Source organism: Mytilus californianus, unplaced genomic scaffold, assembly GCF_021869535.1.
Source record: "Mytilus californianus isolate M0D057914Y unplaced genomic scaffold, xbMytCali1.0.p SCAF_12, whole genome shotgun sequence".
NCBI lineage: Eukaryota > Metazoa > Mollusca > Bivalvia > Mytilida > Mytilidae > Mytilus > Mytilus californianus.
The window spans coordinates 43,855,693-43,876,638 of NW_026262604.1; the positions used below are offsets into that span (position 1 = coordinate 43,855,693).

A 20,946-nucleotide genomic window follows, 5' to 3' on the forward strand; every position below is an offset into this window, starting at 1 on the left:
TCGTTTTTCCTAAGTAGACATGTGTTTCCGTTTTCGGTTATAAAACTTATAACTTACGTTATATAAGTATAAATGTTCTATATCTTTCATGTTTATATCTGATTCTGTATATTTGATGACCACTTAAAGTTGGTGTTTATACTTACAATGCATTTGTCAATCATCAAGATACTATATCCTCTTAACGGAAAGGTCGTATCAGTGTATGAGATTTGATTTGATAGCTCTTCGTTATTTTAAATACCGAGGAACAAATAAGTTAATTAATATGAAGTTTGATGCTATTTTAACACAAATTGGTTCGTTTGGACCTTATCAAAAGAGAAATTATGTTTTGTTAATGATTGGCTGGATTTTCACAGGACCATTTATGGGACTTTCAGTGTTTATCAATGGAATTCCTGATCACAGGTAATACAAAGTTAGACATGGAATTTATGTTTTTATTCTGCTTGCACCCTTACTGACCTCTAAATAATAATTTCAATTGAAAGGAAAAAAAATGTTTTGATTGATAGATTGTTGTTTGCATAACGTTCCGTGGCAAACATTTCAATCTTATTCGAGATATAAAAAAAGAAAAAAAAACTGCTTGAATAAACACCAACAAGACAACAACAAAGTTTAAAAAAAAAGGTCAATCCTCGATTTAAGTTAGGTTTTAAATAATGTGAACCGATAGAGACTGCAAAAGCACAAAAAAAAAGAATTTAATTTGATTCAAACTACCATATAATCTTTTCAAATTTTGATGATATTTATTCATTTAAAAATGTCTAAATCTTATGTTCCTACGGGTTAAACTGTAATTTACAAAGTTCACTTCAAAGTCTCACATTTAGGCCTGATTAAATTAAAAAGACATATCTAGAACACAGTTTTTAATAGATATAGAATAGCATTTACCGTTGTCCTTTGGTCTTTATGCCATAATGAATAGTTGTCTGGTTGAAAATCGTCATGAACATACATGAATTATTTGCCACTAGACGTTAAGCAAACAACATACCGCAACTCTTTTTTTTTATATATATACCACAAGAGCACATGTTGTGCGTATCATGAATGAACAACAAACTAATACTTAACTAAGTTGTCATGTAGCGGTAACGAGTACCTGTTATTTCTTGGTAATATCTGTCTTCTTTTTTACATATGGCTTGTTGTTGTCCCCTTTTTTTCTTCTCGTCCCCTCCCACCCCTCCTCCACGGATTCAATCCATAAGATTGAGAAATTAGATTATTATTTTTGGGCCCTTTATAGCTTGCTGTTCGGTGTGATGGATGGAGAATTGTCTCATTGGCACTCATACCACACCTTCTTATATCTATATGCATGTCGTTTTGTCATCATTTTGTCTCATGAAACTACAGTAACATCTTGGTTTTGACCTAGTCTATAATGTTACTTCGTTTTTTAGGCTTTCATGCAACGAAACTTGTAGTTCATCTGATACGTATGACTGTTTATTTTCCGTATTTGTTCCATTTGGATCATTTGTTAAGGCAAGAGATACATATTCTTTGAGGTGTATATCATATACAGATTCAAAAGGTATGAAATTAATCAACGATTAAACTCTAAAAACGAATGAAAAATTTGTATTAGATAAAAAATGTAATGAAATGCTAGGATTGGGAGTCAACCAAAATGAAAAAAATTGCAACTCTTTTATTAATCGCTTTTCTCTTGAGAGTTTTTAGAATATAAACATTACTCAAATATTTTTAATAACTCTCCATAAATCCAGTACTTAGCCAATCTTGGGACAATTGTTTTTGTTTACAATATTGTAAATGATAGGACCTTACTAAGATTTACTTGATAAATAATCCGTCTCATTGTCAAATTTGACCGTTATTGGAAGAATTTCCGTGATAAAACCAACAAAATCACGTATTTGTTGAAGACAGCCTCCTTCAAGCAAAATGTATTCAGTAATTTAAATATATCATGTAGTTATTTTATCACATGTATAATTAAAAAAAGTTTTTTATGCAGGATTAGACATTTGCGGAAACTGGTATACACCTGCGATTAGGATTACAATTACACTTACAGGTAGCATTTAAATCTTGGGTCGTTTCAAAGTGTAAATATAAACCGTCGGTTTAAAACAAAGACTAACTCCTATGATGTTTTTATATAGTTGAACAACGGGATTTCAACAAAATATCGGTAAAAATGGCTTCTTGGCAGCTTGAGGTGGAATCTCGGGCCAATTAAAAGACAACCCGGACCAATTTTGAAGACAGTTCGGACCAGTTTGAAACACTTGTCAGACAAGTGGCTCTTCTTGGTTTTTATGTTTGATAGGATTTTTGTTTGTTTTTGTCTTCTCAGTTTCCCCTAACTGACCATCTTAGCTTGTTGTGACAACTTGTCAGTTCGATGAATTTCAATAAGTTCTGTTACTATAAATTGTTTTATGACGGCCTAGCGAGATCAATTAAAAATATAAAACAACAAATATCTTTCAATGCAATAAAAATATAAAGCATATATATATATTCGTCTTTACACATACGGGCCCGTGTTGTAATAAGTGATCCTAGAAATCTTTCAAGATGGTTGAAATGCCTTTTACCGTCATGCGCCAAATAGTAATTTTCTACTACCGTCAACTTGATTCAATTTATATTGTGGTTTGTCAAATTATCCCTATCGGTCGTCCCTCTTTCTGTATCACTCTGCTCAGCTCTTAATAAAATTGCATATCACGGCTTTGTGACGTCAAATACGTTGACCCGGCCTTAATAACTTTGACCCGGACATATCACCGACGTCATAATATATGAACCGACGTTGATAAGTTTGACCCGAACTTATCACGTCATCTTCCGATTTGCTGGTGAAACAAAGAAAACACTCGTTTCTATCATGCAAAATACACAAATACAACCCGATAAATCGATTATCTGGTTGTCTGCATATTTATATTGTAAAATATGAGCTGCACGAAACAATATGAAGCCTTTTTGATCTCTTTCGCTGCGCTCACTCGACAAAAAACTTCATACTGTGACTCGCAGCTGATATTTTACGATATCAATATGCAGAAAACCTGATAATTGGTACTTATTTGTCAGAGTTGTCAATTATCTAACCGTTACTGTTATAATTGGAAAACATATATTTTTTTTGTGGAGTTTTTGTGGACTTTTATTTGTATTTTCGTCGTTTTAATTTTGACCATGGTGGAGTCTTTTTTCTTCGACTTATAGGTTCTAAATGCACCTTTTCGTCGTTTTCTCTTTAAAAAGAATAAAGTAACTAAATTTGCATTAAACATATACATGCATTACATTTTAAATTAAATCAAGCATTTCAAAGTATAGATCCCCAAGAATTTCGTTTAAATATTCTTGAAGCACACGGATGGCTGTGAACCCAATTTTAGATGTATTGATAGTCAAAGCGCTTACTAAGTTGTCTTTTTAAGTACACGGATGTCTGTGGACCCAATTTAAGTCAAACAATTTTGTCAAACGATGATTTTTTTTATATTTCTTTAGAAATAAATTATATTACTTCATTCTTGACTTAAATGCTATCTTCTTGTATAGATGTGTGAATGCACACGAATATTAAGTAGATCCGAATTTTAATCAAACACATGACACATCATTTATAACGAGATATTTTCATATTTCATATATAAATCTTTAAGATCTAGATATAAATGATAAGCTGATATTTAAAAAAAATCGCAAACGCGATATTTACTACATGTATCGTTAACGTCAAAAACAGTAGAAAAATACCGTTTATATTATTTGGCAAGATTTAAACGTTATTATTAAAAAAAACATACACTATTTTAGTCGTTTAGGGAGAAGTTGTTTTGTGGATACAAAAGTGTAATCGTGTAAAAGATGAAGGACTCCCTTTTACAATATACCGCCCGCTTTTGTAAAGCGAGTGGAACTATTGATAAGAATTCTTCGAATGTTTTATTAATTGTTTATATAGTCATTTCGGGGCCTTTTATAGCTGACTATGCGGTATGGGCTTTGCTCATTGTTGAAGGCCGTACGGTGACCTATAATAGTTGTTAATTTCTGTGTCATTTGCTCTTGTGAAGAGTTGTATCATTGGCAATCATACCACATCTTCTTTTTATATTAATTTTATTTTCATCGTTCTGAAGAACACAGATTAACCATGGCAACATTACCTGCCTTGATGCAGACTCTACCTGATGTTATGGTACACACAGATTAACCATGACAGCATTACCTGCCTTGATGCAGACTCTAACTGATGTTATGGTACACACAGATTAACCATGACAGCATTACCTGCCTTGATGCAGACTCTACCTGATGTTATGGTACACACAGATTAACCATGGCAACATTACCTGCCTTGATGCAGACTCTAACTGATGTTATGGTACACACAGATTAACCATGACAGCATTACCTGCCTTGATGCAGACTCTAACTGATGTTATGGTACATATTTCGTCGTCTGATTCTAACCCTGGTAGTCCTAGCTTGACCACCGACAAACCATTATTTTTCAATCAGGGAAATATTATAGGCAATGATGTACACTTTTGGAATGGGAGCGATGTGTTCACTTGTTTTGCAAGCATCCGATATTCCTTTTACAATTGAAACTCCTAGTCGTTATTTCAAATTGTAGCCGATGTTAATGGTCTCTTCAGACAGAGAACCGGTCGGGATCATACGCTTTCCCCGGAAAACATAATTTTTTTTTTATGTTATGGTTACAATCGAAACAGTCTTCTAAAATAGTTGAAGTTAGTGTTTCGACTACCAAAGATGAAACAAATAGATGTATACCTATTTCAAGAAACATATAACCGTCTTTTTTATTGACCATTTTTGGATGATTGGCAGAACTTACAAGGTGGGTGGCCAAAACTTGCGTTTGCATTAGGGCTATCGACGGAAAATTTGTGGTCGATAACGGAACCACAGGAACAGTATTTCTCAGGACACAGACATTGTCACTGCATTCACACTCAAGTTGTAATATTGAACGAAGACAGGATATGGTATATTGAGTGCGGATTTCTTTGGCATCAGCAATGTATGTTGATGAGAAATACAAGAATGACCTTTCCCGATTGATCTGTTTTTTCTAGGCGACACAATATATCCGTACAGATATCCAATATTGACACCTTACGTAAGACAAACCCAAGAAGATGCAGAGGAAATGTAGAAAATTAAATAGACATATTAGAGTAGAGGTTGACAACGCCATCGGAGAATTAAAAAAAACACACAAAGTTATGGGGACTTCGTGGAGATTCACATCTGTGGTAACCATAAGTTTCTGCATTTGTGTGTCGTCGAAAAGACTTATTTACATGATAAAAAAAAATCATTTTACTATGTATCTCTATTTGGGTTTATTTTTTTTTTTTTATTTTGAGAGGACCCCTTGTTTTTCGTCAACTGTTATCGTAAGTCTAAGTGTAATCCTAGGTATAGACCTAGTTTCCGCAAATGTCTATTAAGAACATTGTGATGAATATAGTTACATGTAGTTCTAGTTTTATCAGATAGTATAGCATTATTGCTATTATATTGATGGATCATTGTCGACAGCAGTATTTCATGTTGCTCAATATTCATGATATTCCACAATTAAAGAGCAATAACCCTTTTTATTATATGACTATAATTTTTCTATTTTCTCATTGGCGAAAATCATTCGAAAATCTCTTTGATAAAACATTATATTCACCGCGGCAAAAATCACTAGAGGTTAATATAAGATTTGGAACAGCGTCCGTGTATCTAAATATAGATATTCCAAGGCAACGTCAATGACGTACATGTACTGATGTAGATTTATGACGTTTGTAAATTCCCGTTTTTTCTTTTTCTTCTTGTTTTCGGTGTATTTTTTTTTTGTAAACTTTATGGAATATTTAAACTTATGATGAAAATTAGCAACTGTAAAAGCAGATGATATATTTAGTATAAAAAAGGAGCAGTTTTAGAAGTATCTTGAGCTAATACTAGAAAATCGGAGAAGGATGAAAAGTGATGTTATAAAACAATTGTTGACTATTGATTTCAGTTGATACAATGACTTATAAACCCCAGAGATATGACATTCACCCTTGGCCGTTGTCCTCGGTGAATATAATATCTCTGGGCTTGATAAATCAATGTATCAACCTAATCAAAAGTCAATAATTGTATATTTGTATAGTTACAAATATTTCAACATTGATGATACTTTGTCCAATTCCTGCAGTTTTGATGCTTGCTGTAAATTGGAAATGTCCATTTCCAACATCTTGCTTATCTCTGACTTGCCTGCTTAAGTATTTATGTCGTTTTACTCGGAACGTCTCTAGTGTATACCAAACTTTAGGGACTAAGTATAAATGCTTTACCGGTTCAGATGCAATAGTATCACTCATCGGAATTGGTCTACTGTTTGGGTGTTATTATATTTCTAAAGAAAGACCAGTAAAAATATCGGAAAATGTGGCATTTTATTTCTCAAGGAAGAGTGTACGCGAAATATTTTATACAAATATAAAATTATAATACAGAAAATAGTACAGGCTGTATAGTATTTCTCCATGTTTTAGGTATTTCATAGGATAACTGATGAATGTTGTCAAGAGAAAATAGTGCATTGCAGGGTATATTTTTAAAAACTTGTATTCCACAATAGAGTTATAAGAACCGAGTTAGAACTGGACAATCTACAGTCAAGAAAAATAAGTCAATCGCTGGTATTTATGTACAAAGTGGTTGAGGGTTTGGTCCCAGCTATTAATCCTAACGATTTTCTTGTTAAAAGTAAAAACAAAAGAGAAAAATTAAACCGAAAAGAATTGATAACTTTGAAAGTGCCAATATAGTGTCAAATTTAGTGAAGAACAATACGAAGGCACTAGACACTATTCTCCAACACCGTCAATAGATGTCTCTCTCCCGTTGAATAAAAGCCGAAATTGGTATCTTTGACGTATATATACAGATACATAATAAAACATTATACTGTCTCCAGCTAAAAGTCTGGAAAAAGCCATTGTATAAATGATTTTTCACAAATATATTTTGGTATTACTTGGCCCTTTTGTGATATTTTAATGCTTTTTAAAAGAATTAGAAAACATAATGATCAACTGCTAAAAGTCGATATTTTGAATCAGCATTTTAGTAGAACATTTCTTTAGAATAATGATAATACATGGATTATTACCATGCTTTACAATGTATTTCTTTATTTCTCAGATGTCAAATTCCTGGCCTGGAAAACGACACTTATGAAATTCAAGGATTTGAACATCAACGACTAATTGACACATACATTCCATTGTCAACACATGACAACAAAGTTTATGAACAGTGTAACGTATACCAGATTGACCAATCACACACAGTATTTGATAATGACAGCCACCCAATCAATACTACCAAATCCAAATGCAGTTCATGGGTTTACAGTAAAAAGCTGTTTGATAACACATTTGTTATGAAAGTAAGATTGAACTTTGTACTCGATTTTTTATTTTTATACCAAACAATGTTTCATTAATACCAAAAGACATTTTTTTTCGTTGAGGAGATTTATTGCTTTGTTTGATCCGTTGTTTTTTTTTTTGTAAATATTTTTATTGGTGGGGGAGGGGGTATGTTTCTGTCCGTAATACCGATGTTATTAAATTAAGTGCTCGTGTTTTGTTAGGCTTCTACATGCATTTACGGAGATGAGTATAAAAAAAAATAAGTAATCGATTATGTGTAGATCGGATCTTGCGTATCATGTTTGCTGTTTTAAGATTCTAGTTATATATTACAATTTTATTGAACACAATAGTAAAAACTGCAAAAAATGGTACAAATCATCATTCAAGGACACTTACAAATATACTACTAAAAGTAGTTGATCGACAATTTCGGTTTTGTTGACTTATTTCTTTATCTCATCTTCTATTATGTTTCATGGTAATTGCAAAAAAATGCAAAAACAGTATTTGGATTATCAAGGAAATGATTTGGAAAAGATTGTTTTACAGATGTTCTTACTTTCATCCAATTCGGATTTGGGTCAATATATCCGTTTCCAATGGTAGCACGTACCCTGATAGTTAAGATATAACCAAATCAAAACAATATATTTAAACGACAACGCACTGCAACGAAACTTAATGATTATTCAGGAACTTAAAACAGCAACTTAACACAAAATTATAAATTTAACATTAAATTGGTCATAGACCAAAAATTGAACAACCAAAGGAATAACGTAATTGAAAATGACGCCAATATTCAATATGTTCTTTCAACATTAAAACTACTATATTTACTCTTTCTCAATTGACACGTGCATTTTTAAATTAAACATGATTATCCCATTTACATGCTCAACGCTTTTAGTATTGACTGATATTTGTTGTTGTGTTTATATTATGTTCCTATATAGTTTTGTGTAGTTCTGTCATAAGAAGCTATTTTCAACAGATTGCACTTCTATGTATTTTAGGAAAACTTGGTATGTGATAGTAAGTACAAAGTTTCCTTGTCAAAGACAATATTCTTCGGAGGTGTTCTGTTGGGATCTTTTATGTTCGGAGTTATTTCTGATTCGTAAGTATTCTGTGTAAATATTTACTGACCCGCTTGTATTAAATGTTTCTATAGAAATGGATTTAAAAAAAATTATAGGTCAAAGTACGGCCTTTAACACGGAGCCTTGGCTCACATCGAACAGCAAGCTATATTTTACTTGCATATTTTATCTTATTTTTATTTTTATTTTTCTCAAAGAATTATATCTTTTATGTATTACTATTTAAAATTTTTCGTAAAAAATCCTTACATAATGTGATTTTTTTTACATTATTTTGCATGCTATGTAGAAAAAAAATACGATGTAAACTAAATTTTGAAAAAGTATTAAAAAAATCAGTATAATTGTTTTCATCCTCCCATACTTCCTTAAAAAATAGAGATGGTAATTTACATTTAGGAAATGTACATACATGTATTTGTCACAAATTACTTAGTGGATAAAAAATTAAACTTTTTTTGTCTTTAATATTTTCTGTCAGTATAGGGAGAAAAAAAACTTTACTGGTGGCAGGGATATTCTTGTTTGCATCCGGGATGTCTCTAGCCTTTTCGGTTAACTACACGATGTTTGTTGTTCTCCGGTTTTGTACCGGGGTTTGTGTAGTGGGAGTGTTTATGACAGTGTATGTAATTGGTAAGTACTTATATGAAAACATATTTTAGTTTAATTCTTTTACATTTGAAGAGAGGCGAAAATTACCTAAAAATTAATCAAACTCATAAGTAATAACGAACTGACAATGTCATGCCAAAAAAACGAAAAACGACCAAAAAGACTAACAACACTATATAGATCACAACATAGAAAACCAAAGACTAAGCAACACGAACACCACCAAAAACCGGGAGTGTTAGTAGGAGCTCTGGAAGGGTAAGCAGATCCTACTCCGCATGTTGCACCCGTCGTGATGCATATATAAGTACAACTCCGGTGATAAGTGTAATTCGGCTTATCATCCGTGAAACTCGTTATACTCTAACAGAACGCCTCTGCACAACGCTTAGTTTTTTTTTCAGAAAATGAATGTTTATCAATAAAATCAATGTATCAGTGATGTTTCGTAAGGGTGGGCATGTATACTATAAGATTTTAAAACAAATAAGTATGCTTAGTATATCCAAACACATTACTGTACTGTCGTTTTTTGAAAAATCTGCATATTTTGATTGTACGAGTAGGCCAAAAAAAGAAAATAAAGCTGGACATACATGTACCTCTTTAATTTAAACAATATTTTATTTTATTCAAAATTGTACAAACGACATACCTCTTTGTAAAAGGAGTATATTTTGATTACTTTTATACCAGGAATGGAATGGGTTGGACCGTCGAGAAGAACATTTGTGGGGCTCGTGATAGCATTAATTGGTCCAGTAGGAAGTTTATATTACATTTTGGTATCGTTCTATGTTAGACAATGGAGCTGGATTATTGTTGCTCTAACTATTCCTATTGGTTTTTTCCTTGCTCTTGGGTGGTATGTTTGGTTTTTTTTATTATATACACACTAGGACAAACCCGTCACATCTAGAGTCCGTGACTGTATTGAATTTTAGCAATTAATTTTATATCTATAATTCTGATGACGTCACGCAGTGCATTAGATGTATATATTTCATTTTTTTTTTGCAATGAATACCTTTTGTCTAAAAATGTCCTTGATTTCTTACTTGGTTTATTATACTCACAACGGGTATCCGAATCCGTAATCCGCGAAGGGATCTGAATCCCAATGAGCAATTAATGAACAAGATGTAACGCCAGGTAAGTAAAATCTGGATCCGTTTCCCACGCAGCATAATTCCTCCGTGGGAATCAGATCCGGATTTTACTTTCCCAGCGTTAGACATTGTTCATAATTAATTCCTCTGTGGGAATCGGATCCAGATGTTACTTTCCCAGCGTTAGACATTGTTCATTAATTCCTCCGTGGGAATCCGATCCAGATTTTACTTTCCCAGCGTTAGACATTGTTCATTAGTTGCTCTGCGGGAATCGGATCCAGATTTTACTTTCCCAGCGTTAGACATTGTTCATTAGTTGCTCTGCGGGATCGGATCCGGATTTTACTTTCCCAGCGTTGAACATTGTTCATTAATTACTCCGTGGGAATCGGATCCAGATTTTACTTTCCCAGCGTTATACATTGATCATTAGTTGCTCTGCGGGATCGGATCCGGATTTTACTTTCCCAGCGTTAAACATTGTTCATTAATTACTCCGTGGGAATCGGATCCAGATGTTACTTTCCCAGCGTTAGACATTGTTCATTAATTGCTCCGTGGGAATCGAATCCAGATTTTACTTTCCCAGCGTTAAACATTGTTCATTAATTGCTCCGTGGGAATCGAATCCAGATTTTACTTTCCCAGCGTTAGACATGTTCATTAATTGCTCCGTGGGAATCGGATCTGGATTTTACTTTCCCAGCGTTAGACATGTTCATTAATTGCTCCGTGGGAATCGAATCCAGATTTTACTTTCCCAGCGTTAGACATTGTTCATTAATTGCTCCGTGGGAATCGGATCCAGATTTTACTTTCCCAGCGTTAGACATGTTCATTAATTCCTCCGTGGGAATCGTATCCAAATTTTACTTTCTCAGCGTTAGACATTGTTCATTGATTGCTCCGTGGGAATCGGATCCAGATTTTACTTTCCCAGCGTTAGACATTATTCATTAATTCTTCCGTGGGAGTAGGATCCAGATTTTACTTTCCCAGCGTTAGACATTGTTCATTAATTGCTCTGTGGGAATCGGATCCAGATTTTACTTACTTTAGCGTTAGACATTGTTCATTAATTGCTCCTTGGGAATCGGATCTGGATTTTACTTTCCCAGCGTTAGACATTGTTCATTAATTGCTCTGTGGGAATCGGATCCAGATTTTACTTTCCTAGCGTTAGACATTGTTCATTATTCCTCTGTGAGAATCGGATCCAGATTTTACTTTCCCAGCGTTAGACATTGTTCATTAATTGTTCCGTGGGATCGGATCCAGATTTTACTTTCCCAGCGTTAGACATTGTTCATTAATTGCTCCGTGGGAATCTGATCCAGATTTTACTTTCCTAGCGTTAGACATTGTTCATTAATTCCTCCGTGAGAATCGGATCTGGATTTTATTTCCCAGCGTTAGACATTGTTCATTAATTGCTCTGTGGGAATCGGATCCAGATTTTACTTTCCCAGCGTTAGACATTGTTCATTAATTGCTTCGTGGGAATCGGATCCAGATTTTACTTTCCCAGCGTTAGATATTGTTCATTAATTGCTCTATGGGAATCGGATCCGGATTTTACTTTCCCAGCGTTGAACATTGTTCATTAATTCCTCCGTGAGAATCGGATCCAGATTTTACTTTCCCAGCGTTAGACATTGTTTCATTAATTCCTCCGTGGGAATCGAATCCAGATTTTACTTTCCCGGCGTTAGACACTGTTTATTATTTGCGCTGTGGGAATCGGATCCGGATTTTACTTTCCCAGTGTTAAACATTGTTCATTATTTGCGCTGTGGGAATCGGATCCGGATTTTACTTTCCCAGTGTTAAACATTGTTCATAAATTTCTCTGTGGGAATCGGATCCAGATTTTACTTTCCCAGCATTAGATATTGTTCATTAATTCCTCCGTGGGAATCGGATCCAGATTTTACTTTCCTAGCGTTAGACATTGTTCATTAGTTGCTCTGTGGGAATAGATCCGGATTTTACTTTCCCAGCGTTAGATATTGTTCATTAATTCCTCTGTGGGAATCGGATCCGGATTTTACTTTCCCAGCGTTAAACATTGTTCATTAATTCCTCTGTGCGAATCAGATCCAGATTTTACTTTCCCAGCGTTAGATATTGTTCATTTATTGCTCTGTAGGAATCGGATCCAGATTTTACTTTCCTAGCGTTAGACATTGTTCATTAGTTGCTCTGTGGAAATAGATCCGGATTTTACTTTCCCAGCGTTAGATATTGTTCATTAATTGCTCTTTGGGAATCGGATCCAGATTTTACTTTCCCAGCGTTAGACATTGTTCATTAATTCCTCCGTGGGAATCGGATCCAGATTTTACTTTCCCAGGGTTAGACATTGTTCATTAATTCCTCCGTGGGAATCGGATCCAGATGTTACTTTCCCAGCAATAGACATTGTTCATTAATTGCTCCGTGGTTATCGGATCCAGATTTTTTACTTTCCCAGCGTTAGACATTGTTCATTAATTCCTCTGTGGGAATCGGATCTGGATTTTACTTTCCCAGCGTTAGACATTGTTCATTACATGATTGTTCCTTGGGAATCGGATCCAGATTTTACTTTCCCAGCGTTAGACATTGTTCATTAATTCCTCCGTGGGAATCGGATCCAGATTTTACTTTCCCAGCGTTAGACATTGTTCATTAATTGCTCTGTGGGAATCGGATCAAGATTTTACTTTCCCAGCGTTAGACATTATTCATTAATTGTTCCGTGGGAATCGGATCCAGATTTTACTTTCCCAGCCTTAGACATTGTTCATTAATTGCTCTGTGGGAATCGGATCCAGATTTTACTTTCCCAGCGTTAGACACTGTTCATTAATTGCTCCTCGGGAATCGGATCCAGATTTTACTTTCATAGCGTTAGACACTGTTCATTAATTGCTCCTAGGGATTCGGATCCATCCGCGTTTTCGGATCATGATACCTGGTGTGTTTCGGTTTAACTCTTACATTTGTACTATTAGCAGCCGGAAAGATGTCAGGGGGAAAAACGTACAAAAAGGTAGTGGTATGTATATAAAAATAAGATTGCCAATGAGACAAATCTCCACAAGAGACCATATGACACAGACATTAACAGCTATTGGTCACCGTACAACAATGAGTAAAACCCATACCGCATAGTCAGCTTTAAAAGTCCCCGAGATGACAAATGTAAAACAATTCCAACGAGAAAACTAACGGCCTGATTTGTGTACAAAATAATGAACAAAAACAAATATGATATACAGCAACAAACGACAACCAATGAATTACAGGCTCCTGACTTGTATGTTCCCATTGGGGAAGTAGTTGGCATAAAATTCGAAACCAGATCAATTATTAGTAATAGTAAAACACGTGTTTATATCGCAGTATTTTGTTAATAATTATCGTACAATTTGAAAGGACTTTATTTATGTAAATACTTGTTTATTGAATTCACGCTATAATAAAGCTGTTCTAAAATATATTATATTATAATCCTGCAATCGTCCTTTGTACAATAAAAATACAAGTATACAGAATTTATATTCTCTTGGTATCCATCTTTTCCGTTAGCAAATGGTTATATTCAAGTTCTGTTTACATCACAATCGTGGTCCTCATCGCGTTCCGCGTTTAAGTCATGTTGATTTCATTAAAAAAATAAATTCAACGGTTGGGAAGTAAAGGTAAACTATACGTTTAAGCGTTAATATTAAATTGCAGGATAAAAACAGTATTCGTACATATGTAATGTGTTTGTACAGGAGAACGTATTCGTTTTTCTCTCTGTTCTAAATCAAAGCTCGTCCACATAAATTTTATATTTTCCTACAATTTACGAATATTATATAATTATTTCAAGTAGCAATAAACGGTTGAGTTTAGCCATGAAAATTGATTTCTATTTTTCGTCCTAAAATAGAAACATAAACATTTTACATGCAATGTTTGTGCTTTCCGTTTTGAGAATGAAATAAAATTTAGAAAAAATTAAAAATTATTCACACAGCCATTAATTTTACTCATCTGTTTTTAAGTAAATGAACTATAATATTGTCACTGTCAGTATTTTTAGTATACAAACGTAGAATTATTCCTTAGGTTCGTACCAGAATCTCCCAGATGGTTGAGTGGAAAAGGTAGAAAAAAGGAGGCAGCTGCTCTACTTAAACATGCCGCTTTCATCAACAAAACAGAATTTTCAGAAAAAGTTATGGAAGAATTAGCACCAGAAAAGAAAGAGGCGGGAAAAGTCTGGCTATTGTTTTCAGACAGAACTTTGGGTTGTCGCACTGTTGTCATATTTTATAATTGGTAAGATTCGGCTGCTATATTAATGAGCTGCGTCGGATAGAAATCGACCTTATGCAAGTGCACGTATACATGTACATGTATAAGACTTTGATGGATTTTGGAACATTGCAATACAAATTAAAAGATGAATTTTGGTCTGATTTGTAGGGTTGTTATATCAATTTTCAAACAGTTACACACTTTGCATATAGGGTGATTTTTACTACTCGAAAGAAGGTACAACAGATGTATTGATATTCATTTGCATAAGGTCGATTTCTATCCGACGCAGCTCAATTTTGTAAAAGTTGTTGAGTCGCTTAATGTATTTATATTTGTTTCTATATGTTCTCGTGCTTCAGGAGAGTAATATTTTCAACGGTATATTTCTGATAAATTCGGGATTGAAAACTTAAGAAACGTTTACCTTTTCATTGTTACAATCTTTCAAATTAAGTATTATATTGTATACGAATACGTGGTTTCATGTCTGTCTTCATTTAGAGAAAAAGACCGATACAGAATAGAATTAGCACACGATAACGTTCAGATTAATTTCACGACGTTAAAGAAAAAAGCTAGAGTAAAACTGTTTTTTGTATCTAAATCTTATGATTATTTACAAAATAAGTATGAACAAAACTCAAATCGATTTTTGTTTTTTTTTTTTTTTTTTTGCATAAGGTTGATTTCTATCCGAAGCGGCTCATATGTTGTTCTTTTTACTCGCCTGATTTTGCACAAGATGTGGTATGACTACCAAGGAGACAACTATTCACCAGCTATCAAGTAACGTAAACGTTAGTAAATATAAGTAGGTCACCGGCCTTCAACATTGAGAAAAATTAATACCACATAACAAGCTTTTAAAAACCCCAAAATGACAAATGTAAATCAATTCAAACGACAAAACTAACAGCCTGATTTATGTACAAAACAATAAACGAAAAAACAAATTATCATATACAGCAACAAACCACAACCACTGAATTACAGGCTCCTGACTTGGTATCAACAGGCACATACAGAATGTGGCGGGGTTTAAGATGTTTGCGGGCATCCAACCCCAACCCCCCCCCCCCCCCTAACCTGAGACAGTGGTGTTACAGCACAACATGAGAACACACTATAAAAATAAGTTGAGAAGGGTTTAACTAATCAGATCGATCAAAGCTCAAAAATAACTAACAAAAACGCAATAGACACGAAGTACAGATCTGAGAGTATTTTCAGTTAATTAAAGCTAGTTCAATATGCATGTTTACATTTTTATTTTAATTAATAAAGTATGTAAACAGATGTATCATATATACATTTAAGGGGGTCTAGAATTAGGTGGAGGGTCCACATTTCTGTAATCATTATCTCTCTTTATTGTTTTACCCATTTCTCTATATTTTTTTTAATTCTTAACCCATTATCATCTACTCAGCAAAACCCATTTAGATCCTCATTTATGAAATGCTAACAATAAAAGCAGGTGAACAAAACAGACAGTAACCAAACAACACAATAAACAAGAAAAGATCCTAATAGGTAACGCTTTAAATCGACCAAAGTAATGTAAGTGTCAAACGAATTTAACATTGACTACCAAATATATACCATTAACACTAGATTCTTTGAAGATCTAACAGAAAACACAAACACATTAGTGTTAGATTTTAACCTATTTTGTCAATAACGGAACTATAAACAACTGCAATACAAGTGGGAGCTTTGGCTAGCTATAAAACCAGGTTTAACCCACCATTGTCTTCGTACGAAGTCAAGAAGTGACATATGCTTTCCATGTGTTATGTTGGTTGGTATAGTCGAGCGTTTGATTTGGTCTGGTTTTATTGACTTCCCCCTTTTGAATTCACTTTGGAGTTCAGTATTTTTGTTATTATTTTTTTTTCTACATAGATCTGACTATTCATATTCGTAATATATACAAAAGTTGAGATATAATTGTTAGAACGTAATCGTAAGTCGTCTTGTAATCTGGTAGGTTGCCTAAGTTTCCAATATTTATAACAAGAAAATGTCAATTGTTGTAATGAGTATTAGCTTTTCTAAAAAGAAAAACAATCAGGCCAGTATATGTATGAACATTAAGTTTTATGATATGCATACCCGACCATACAAGACCCTCATGGGAAGTAAAGATTGTTAAAAATCTCCCTCGATATACATTGAAGTTTGCTATATTCCATATTCTTGCATCATTCAAAAATGACTAGAATATGAAATCATATATGCCAGAAACGGACATGGTCACGTGTTACATGTAGTATGCAAGTGTGTCTATTGGGAAACAGAATGTCTGAGGTTTTCATCTAGAAAGGTGTATCTATCTTGTACGTACATTTGCAGGATCTGCTTACACTACCGGAGCACCTGAGATCACTCCCAATTTTTGGTGGGGTTCGTGTTGCTCAGTTTTTAGTTTTCTATGTAGTGTTTTATTTACTTTTGTTTGTCTGTTTGTCTGTTGGTCTTTTTCTTGTTTAGTCATGGCGTTTTCAGTTTATTTTCGACTTAGGAGTTTGAATGTCCCTTTGGTATCTTTCGCCTCTCTTTTGTACATTATTTAAAAGAACTATGCATTTTTACTCTCCTTTGTTTCCAGGATGGTAGCTAGTATGGTGTTTTATGGTTTGTCACTCAATACTGGAATGCTGTATGGAGATTACTACATTAATTTTCTGCTCAGTGTTCTTATGGAATTCCCAGGACGTGCATTACCTATTTTCATGATTGATAGAATAGGACGAAAAAAGAGTCATATTATTTATATGACTGTTGGAGGGTTATCTTGTCTGAGCACAATATTCACTGTTAATTATGGCGGGAAAGGTAAGACGGTTAATACTTCAGTCCCAGGATGTCCGTTTTCCTGTGTTTGATTCCATTTTACACAATAAAGTCACGTGATAACGTCAGAAATATATGCGGTGTTGGGATCATATAAAAACGCCACAGCTGCCTCATGTGGAACCTTGATATTGGGTGATGTGATTGTAATACTACTTGATGATATTTTGTCTTTCCATAGAAAATAAACTGACAACGCCATGGCTCAAAAAGAAACAGACAAACAACAGTACACAAAACACAACATAGAAAACCAAAGACTGAGCAACAAGAACCCCACCACAAATTGGAGGTGATCATAGGTGCTCCTGCAATTAACTTTTAAAATCTTTCCATTTAGTAAGTTCGTCTTTGTGAAAGACTAGGGGGACTGGTTATAGAAATGTCACGTAAACAACGTTTCCATCTTCTCATTAAAACAATAATTATCCACCTTTTCAAAAAAAGCGTGTCGACTAAATGATGAATATCCAAACAGAATAGATATGGTAAATTTCTTAGATTGCAACACAAACCGGATACATGCAAACACCGACTTCTTAAAGATACGAATAAAATACCATAATCGAAGATACATTTTATAAAATAGCCAGTTTTTTTAAGCATAGTTTATTTTCAATTCCAGAACTGCAACCATTGACAACAGCATTAGCTATGATAGGCAAACTGTTTTCAACTGCAGCTTTTGCAACTATATACGTCATTTCTGCTGAAGTATTTCCAACAGCTATACGTAACGCAGGAATGGGATCAAGCTCTTGCTGGGCACGTCTTGGTGGAATGATTTCACCTTTCATAGCCGATACTGTACGTATAAAAATAAGCAGATGTGGTATAATTGCCAATGAGACAACTCTTCACCAGAGACCAAATGACACAGAAGTTAACAACTATAGGTCACCGTACTACCTTCAACAATGAGCAAAACCCATACCACATAGTCAGCTGTAAAAAGTCACTTTAGACTCTTTAAATGAAAATCGACACATAAATTTAGCCCGTATAGAAGATAACTGATACTTATGTAATGTATCGATTCCGGGAGAAACTTTAACAAAAATATGTTTTCACAAACCTCCAATATTTGATAGATATTTTTTGTTTTTTTTTATTTATTGTGCTGTTTTCGAAATCGGTATCATTGTAATAGTCCAGATTTTCATGACAAAAGCAATTTAATTGTGTATTATATATTAGACACTTACAATAACAACCAACACATACATTGCTCCAGTATGAAACTTTATGGTATGATATTATGTAGTTTTATTTTAGCACGTAATTGCCTTGCACTTTGTATTGCGCGTATGTCAAATGAGTGACGAGATTTTTTTTAATATAGGCGAAGCTTTTGTGTTGCGTTTTTGTCATGCGTTTTTGCCATGCGTTTTTTTTTTTTTTTTTTTTTTGTTGTTGCAGTTTTTTGTTTGTTATTGTATTGTTTGAAATGATTGAGAAAGGTTGTGTTTTTAGAAAAAACAAGTTTATCCTGTCACATCCTAAAGTGCCTAATCAAAAATAGGAATGTCGTTAATGGTGGCAGTAATTTTTCAAGATTTTAATTCTATATGTATGGTTGTTTATTTTAAATATATGCATTACTTTCTAAAACAAGATGATAACAAGGTGGCAATAAACAAAAACAACAAAATGGCCAAAAGTAATCGGAAACTGCGGAAATATGCATTACGCTATGCTCGACTAAAAAGACGGTGTTACTACTGTTTCGGAGAATTCTGAGTTGCTTATCTCGAAAAAAAAACACTCACTGGAGGGAACTTGTGTGCATAAGGAGAGGGATAAGCTCTTTACTTTATAGAGGCATCCCTCGTGTTGCTAATGGAAAGTTAACATCCGGTGACATTTTACCCAGGAACTGCAAATCAGAACAAAGTTCGTGTGTTCATGCTTTACAGTATGATACGTCTTCACATTAATCGTTCATCAGTTAGCCGAATATTCAATTTCACAATCTTTTTAAAATGCACTTTTCAATTTAAGGCTAATTTAGTAGGAGGCACTACTGGCACTGCCATACCATTAGTTATATTTGGAGGGGCTTGTTTGATTGCTGCAGGTTTGACATTACTTCTTCCGGAAACACTGAATCAACATTTACCTGAAAGTATAGAAGACGGAAAGAATTTTGGGAAGTGAGTTAAGTCAACTACGGTATTACACAAATGTTTTCATTTATATTTTTATAGTATATTTTAGCAACTCAAAGATGTGAAAATGGTTCAGTACAATCACATGGGAGCATGTTTCCATTCTAAAATGGATTTATTTACATTTTTTGCAGCAACTATCTTTTTAGTTTCATGCAAATAGCGTATATATCTCTATAAAATGAATTTTGATACAATTCATAATATCTTGTGCACTATTTTTATTCTATAATTAAAAATGTGTATTTCAGATCCAAGACATTGTTGGTATAATCGATAGAAATTTTATTTTTGAATGTTCAGTACCAACATTTTAAAATTGTAGTTTAATAAGCGATACTTGTGGATACAATTTAGCTTCGGTGTTTTGTCATCTAAAACGCTTTACAGCCACAATCAGTTGAGAACTACACTATTTATGTGTCTCTATAGTGACATTTCCTTTATATTAACTGTCGCGTTGATCTCCAGGGAGCGTGCGGGAGGTCGTAGGTAATATACCCGGCAGCACAGTACTTGAAAATTGTTATTTGCCGCGTCAAATGTAATCATGCGGCATTAAGAAGTAACTTGCACGTTAAAAATCCAGCTCAGTGTGTCGAACTAGTACAACGCAGGTTTCATATTAAAACCACATCAACATGTTTTCGTCCTGATACGCATGTAATATTTGTCACTGCACGTTTAGAATCAATCCATATATCCATACAACAAAACTGAATTTTATAGTGTCCAAAAAAGAAGATATCGTAATATGGACTGTGTTTTCAAATGCATACATCTTTTCAAAACTTATTTATTTACAAGCCGAACTGTATATGTAATTCATGCAAACTCCGTATACTAATGTATTCCTTTCCGGAACTATTTTTTCTTTATTACATAGTGTAGTCTAATACGGATTGGAGCTAGAACTGCCTGAAATTTTATTAATCCATGTGCATAAAATGTCGAATAAAGCACTTTGTTTTGATATTTTTGTTCGCTAATTTTCGTAGCCAGGGCAATTTATTGTGTTTGTACAAAAAGTATGTAATAGATCAGTTTGGTTTAAATGTCTCGGTCGAAGGACAATCACTGATCAAATTTCATTTGTTTTCAGAAAATCAAATAAAAAGATTCCGGAAGAATTTACAGTAAAAAATGGCATTGACTCAATGACAAAGTTTTAAGCAGTTATACAATGTATGCATAAAATTCATATAGTAGTAAATTGTACAGTTTATAGGTTAGTAATGAAGAAGCTATTAGCTGTGTGTTTTGCTTGAATAAGAACTATGAATGTATTTCTATGTATAAACTATACTTATTCAAACACATA

General features: G+C 33.8%; 1 protein-coding gene across 1 annotated transcript; it reads left to right on the plus strand.

The window, feature by feature from the left end:
- The first annotated feature begins 268 nt into the window (after positions 1–268).
- LOC127721086 (organic cation transporter protein-like) lies at positions 269–20,946 on the plus strand. Its single transcript, XM_052227769.1, has 7 exons — positions 269–411; positions 7,240–7,486; positions 8,492–8,595; positions 14,407–14,619; positions 17,213–17,439; positions 19,322–19,610; positions 20,728–20,946. Exons 1-7 carry the CDS (start codon positions 269–271, stop codon positions 20,795–20,797), a joined length of 1,293 nt encoding a protein of 430 aa, XP_052083729.1. The 3' UTR covers positions 20,798–20,946.

Excerpts from the sequence above, each read along its gene's own strand:
- LOC127721086 (XM_052227769.1), top strand. The coding sequence starts at position 269 with ATGAAGTTTGATGCTATTTTAACACAAATTGGTTCGTTTGGACCTTAT. Across the intron at positions 14,620-17,212 it reads GTTGTCATATTTTATAATTG|GATGGTAGCTAGTATGGTGT; the intron begins GTAAGATTCGGC and ends CTTTGTTTCCAG. Across the intron at positions 17,440-19,321 it reads TGTTAATTATGGCGGGAAAG|TTTACCCAGGAACTGCAAAT; the intron begins GTAAGACGGTTA and ends ATCCGGTGACAT.